This window comes from Cupressus sempervirens, chromosome 8, assembly GCF_028749045.1.
Source record: "Cupressus sempervirens isolate cs-2001-9-10 chromosome 8, ASM2874904v1, whole genome shotgun sequence".
In the NCBI taxonomy this organism is placed as follows: Eukaryota; Viridiplantae; Streptophyta; class Pinopsida; order Cupressales; family Cupressaceae; genus Cupressus; species Cupressus sempervirens.
Window position 1 is genome coordinate 509,227,729 of NC_143125.1, and position 6,000 is coordinate 509,233,728.

At 33.8% G+C, this 6,000-nt stretch overlaps 1 protein-coding gene across 4 annotated transcripts in view; it reads left to right on the top strand.

Annotated features, from left to right (window-relative positions):
* Positions 1-5,156, top strand: part of LOC149543428 (mitochondrial uncoupling protein 1-like) — an 80,915-nt gene extending 75,759 nt beyond the window's left edge. For all 4 annotated transcript variants that reach the window (XM_089798217.1, XM_089798215.1, XM_089798214.1 and 1 more), the window contains 3 exons: positions 3,340-3,417; positions 4,567-4,653; positions 4,772-5,156. In XM_089798217.1, coding sequence (XP_089654343.1) covers positions 3,340-3,417; positions 4,567-4,653; positions 4,772-4,807 — 201 coding nt within the window. In that variant the 3' untranslated portion in view covers positions 4,808-5,156. The remainder of the gene's footprint in view (positions 1-3,339; positions 3,418-4,566; positions 4,654-4,771) is intronic.
* The last annotated feature ends 844 nt before the right edge of the window (positions 5,157-6,000 follow it).

Sequence of the window (6,000 nt, forward strand, 5' to 3'; positions counted from 1 at the left end):
CAAAGTCGTTTTGGGGACCGTTCCAAAATTTTGCAAAATGGGTACAAGAGGGGGGATGGGAAAATGACATCCCCACATCCCTCTACTGTACTAGGGACAAGAGCTTCAAAGAATCTAGGGGACGCATTACCATGGAACATAGGTCAATATAGATCGCAAAATATTATATCTGAATTTCTTTAGAGACTAAGCCTCTCTCTCTCTCTCTCTCTCTCTATGTACGTATGTGTGTTTGTGTGTGTATATATATTGATATTTATAAGAGATCTAATGTATAATGTAAAGCATATTCCCTAATTAGTAATAATTAGGCATATGAAATAGAGTACTTACTAGATTAGTACCTCACAAAGTGGGTAAGGCCTGTGATGGAATGGGCATAGGTTACATCATACCATAGTAACACGGGGACGCATCACCGCCCTTTTTCCTTGACACACCCGAGATGGGGAATGACATTCTTGCGTCCATAGTGGTGCCATGTTTGGGTTGTCATCTTGTTGGGGATGGGGGGACGGAAACACGTCCCCTAACCCCTCCAAGGGACGGTTGGGTGTGCCATACCCAACCAAAAAATAACTAAAGTAAACATGTTTTAATATTAGTACCTCACAAAGTAGGTAAGGCCTGTGGTGGAATGGGCATAGGTTACATCATACCATAGTAACATAGGGATGCATCCCCGCCCTTTTTCCTTGACACACCCGAGACGGGGGACATCATTCCTGCGTCCATAGTGGTGCCATGTTTGGGCTGTCATCTCATTGGGGATGGGGGGATGGAAACAAGTCCCTTGACCCCTCCAAGGGATAGTTGGGTGTGCCATACCCAACCAGAAAATAACTAAAGTAAACATGTTTTAATATTCTATTGGGCGTATTGAATATCATATTATGTTTGATGTAATCATCTCTATGATTAGATACTCATACTTTTGATATCTATGACTATTATTATTTAATATTTATATAGTAGGAGTTAGAACTCTTTCATTTCTTCATCGCAGTATTTAAAATTTTAATATTTGTTGTTCAATGCAATGTTCAAGACTCGAGTATTTAAATTTTAGTAAACTAGTATTTTACATCTTTGTCTTAAATTGTTATACATATTTTCATTACTAGCATTTTAAGTACCACATGTATAGTATATAGTATATACAACACCTAACCCCCCCGCCCCACGCCGTTGTCCCCCTGTTGTCCCCAAATTGAGGCCCCTTTGTCCCCCCATCCCTTAGGGCAGTGTAACTATGCATCATACAAAGGCATTATTGCGAGGGAATCTATATTAAATATCATAAAATACAGGTTAGAATTGTACATCTCTTTGAATTATTAAATTGTAAAGCTTTAGGCAGATTATACTGCACCAACAATATAATTAGTTCATATATATGTATATATGCACTTGTCCAATATTTGGTCATTGTGGGACCAGAATCAAGATTTACCTTATGAACAACTTAATCAAAATCAAGATTATTCTTTCTCATGAGAGATGGGTTCTTATGAACAACTACTCATGAAATATGGGTCAATAAGTTTGACTCGAAAACTACACAGTTAAATCCTGATAGGAATATCACAATTTGACTTGCTGTGGAAAATATCTCCTATTTATCAAGATTTACCTTGTTAAAATGTATTTTAATTTGTAAAGTTATATCCCTAACCATCTTACAATTCTTATCTTAATTGAATTTGTGATTCTAGGGCAAAAACTAGAGCAATCCCAAAAAGGGGACATTATAGATGTCTCTGACTGTCCCCACCAGATCCTAGCACTGTCCCTCAGAACCGTTAACATCACTACTGTTTTTGGCAAATTTGGAAACAGCTCAGAAATGTGTACTGTTATCTCCTTGTCCCCAGAGCAGTTTCCATTTCCGAAACACCTGCATTTATGCTGGCAATGCATTTCCAGGTTTCTCCACAAATAAATGATAAAATGATTGATCAAAGTCTTGGTTGAAGGATAAATATTGATATACTTTATATCATCCATCTGTTGACTAGTTCCATGTTTTCCTATATGTAGCTAGTTGCGAGATACAAACACACTGCCATTGCTTTGCTATCTCAAGTTTTTTGTATGCCCAAATTAATAAAATCCATGATAGTATTTTTCTGATTCTGATGTTGTAGAATTGAAATGTGATGGACTTTGCACTAGTTCTGAATTTCAAACCCAGTGTGCAAGGCAGGGCTCTTTAAATTTGCACCAGCAAAGGAATATGTTGCTATTTATTTTATATGAACTTATATTAGATTTTGTGGCTTTGGAAAGTTTTCTCCATATTCTTCAAACATGTTTAAATTAAGGTTGCACAGGGACGGGGGTACTTAAGGTACGGGTACAGGTACAACTATTTTTTAAAATTGGGGACAGGGGTACTTGGGTATGTCAAAAGTTTTATTTTAATATAATTTAATATTTATAGAAAATCTGAAAATATGGCTTTTCAAAACAAGAACAGTGAAAGTTTGCAGATGTTATGTATTGTTTTCAATTTCAGATTTACAATATGTTTGTAATAATAATATATGCAAAATGTTTAGATACATAACAGAGAAGACAGACTTTTAACATGAATAAGATGATCTTAAATCTATAACGACATTGCAAATGATAAACTTCTGACTTGAACAGTGATAAAGTTTAGTAGTAATCAGTATTGTATCAAAGTTTCAAACTGATTATGTATTGAATTAAGCTTGATAAACAGAAAACTGATAAACAAAGAACCAAAATAGAAATCAGAAATCTTATTCAAGGTCCTTATCTATGATGCTCTCTACTGAGTATCTGGTACTCGGGTTTGTGGGTAGTTTTCCTAGGGTTGTGGATATGCGTACCCATGCAACATAGGTTTAAATGCTTGCTTTCTTGTTATTATCTAGTGTTGAATGCAATTAGAAACACATGAATCTTATGTTCATTTTATTACTTCTGATGGATCTTGTGTCAGCAATTCTTATATTGCAGAAGTATGCATTGGGTAGTAATATGTTGTTTCCGATATATTTAATATGTCAACTGCTGATATTTATTTTGTTCTTTGATTGACATACTAAGAAGGAAACAGTGGCACAGAACTTTTCTGGAATAAGTAATAACCATCCCTTCCTTATTTGAGGGTCATATTTCCTGTTCTGGCTTGATAAAGCCTGTTCTATTATTTTATTTTGAGCCGATGTTTTATGCATTATGATGAGTTTGTGTTTGTAATCAATTCTTTTTTTGCCACAAGCATCTGTGTGCAAGATAAAATGCACTTTAGTCTTTTTAAGTATTTAAAAATGTTCTGATCATTATTCTTATGGTCTTTCCTTGCAGGTAAAGTCAAGAATGATGGGAAACTCACAAGCGTACAAAGGCACAATAGATTGCTTTGTGAAAACGTTAAAAAATGATGTAAAAGTGTTACACTTCTGTTTGTTTTATCCTAATCTGCATTCCAATTCTTTTTTGGAGCATTTCTTTTCTTCTTTATTTTTTATTTCAATGTCTGATGATAGTTTCAGCAAATTAGAATCTTTGATGATGTTTCTACATCACTTCAACTGACAGAGTTGTCCTGTAGATGTTTTATTTTGGAGAAAACATCTAGAATTAGAAACTATTTAAATTTGTGTTTATTGTAAATTTGAAATATATTTAGGTTATGCACTGGAATATTTGCTGGAAATATTTGAAGTCATTTTGTACATAATGGACTGTTTTGATAGATATGAGAGGTTTAATAATCTGAGAGAAAAGTGATAAAACTTCTGTGGAGAGTTTGTAGATGTCACTAATTGCATTGACTAAGATGATTATAACCTAACTGCTGGCTGTTTCAGAGAACAACATTTTTCTCCGAGCCCCTATGATTCTATGCATTGAATTGAATGGCATTCTTTGACTGAATAGTTATTTGATGTCACCCTATATTCACAGGTTATATAAATTTTTACCCTTAAGAAATTTGGGGACTCTAAAGTTAGATCCTCTCCTTATTTCCTTGGTGCTCTAACTAATGGGGTCTTCATTTGTAAGTATAATGTATAATCTTGATTGAATGCCCGAAATTTTAAAATATCAAAGCATCTCAGGTTTTCAGAGCTTGGTCCATTATCCCTAGTAATTGGCTTATTGATTATATGATATATTTCATGCCCCACTAGACAGGATTGCATTTTTAGGTAGATTTCAATCAAAATTGTCAGGTTTCTTCTTCTCATCCTATTCTATTTAATGTTTTGAGAGGGTTCATGTTAATTCAATGGTTCTGGATATTTCAATGGTGTTGTGTTTGGTTTGAAGTTCTGGTTCTTATCACACAAGACTTCATAAAAGTTCGAGAAGTAAATAAACCATTGGGTGTTTCAACTATATCAGTAAAAGTTGCACAAGTTGCACATATTAGAGAAATGCATTCAATTTTTTAGCGGAATGGTAACTCTGTGGTTGCTAGTACAGACCAAGTTGATGATCTTAAAATCTCTTCTATGATTATATTGCTTTTTTGGACAATGTGAAAATCGAGATTATGATTGAGAAAGTATCTCAAAATTTTTGCAGGGCCCCCTAGCATTTTACAAGGGATTTATCCCCAATTTTGGGCGACTTGGATCATGGAATGTCATAATGTTTCTGACTTTGGAGCAGGTGTGTTACATTTGTATTCCATATTTCTAAGCATAAAATTTCATTTTTAAATTGAACTTTTTATGTTTTGTCCAAGAATACTGACGTATCTAATGTTTTTGATTGGATGGATGAACAGGCAAAAAAGTTCTTCACTAGAGAAGTACCAATTTAATTATTTACAACAATATGGATAATTAACCCTGGATTAAAATAATCCTCGGTTTATTTATTCTTGTTTTTGAGAATCCTCCTCCATTTGGCACTTGATTTATTGCGTCCATACTCAATAAGGCTTTATCTTTTGGTTGGTAACCAAATTTTGCAGCTACATTTTTGATCAATTTCATTGAATTAATCCAATAAGCTCATGCATTCATTTGGAAGGCATTTTTCTAAAACCTTCCATCATGCACCATTTCAACTTATTTTGATTAGTAATTTAACTACGACTTGTTCTACCTATATGAGTAGGAGAAGTTGCTCTACATTTAATAAGTCATAAAAACATTGTTATTTTATAAGTGTTCTATAGGGACTCAGAATGTATATGAATAATTCGTTTTTAATATTATCTTAAAAAAGTATATTTTAGGAAAAATGGCACTTGTAGGTTATTCCAATTGTAAGAAATAAATATTGGTCTGCAATTTCATCCATTTTTATTACTACAGCTCTCTTATCCAGATGATGGATCATGGATTGTGATCCAAAACCATTTTTATTACTACAGCTCTTTTATCCAGATGATGGATCATGGAGTGTGATCCAAAACCTTGATGCAAATAAATTGTGCATAGTTAACTCCTAAGCATAACAAGTTAATCATTATGGACTATGGATATTTGATGTCACTAATCCAATGATTGCTTTTTTTTCGAAGGAAGGCCATGAAATATGTAATGTAACTCCAGAACGATATCTGCAGCTGGGGCAATATTATGAGCAAAAGGCTTAAACAGGAGGGCAAAGCTCTTGTTTACACCAAAATTGCTGAAGTCCTCTAGTCCTCAATTCTCTTTTAATCATCTTTCTGTATATTTCAATTTTTTAAAAACGATTTTACTTAGTGTCATCTCAGACTAATTTTACAAACAAAGATATTGCCATAATCAAAGCAATAGCTTGCTTTGGAAAATACTTACAAGGATAACTTTGTGCATGCATTTGATGCTTCGTTTTCTAGAATTGAATACTGAAACATGCACATACGTAAAAGAGTATTGAGAATCGGTATAATTGAAATCACTTGGAACTTCCAGTGATTGTGAAATATTTTGGAAATGCATATTGAATAGTTAATAATATGTTGAACCTTGTCGTCTCCCCTTTGTTGTGGATTTCAAGATTAGACATATTAGGTGGCCC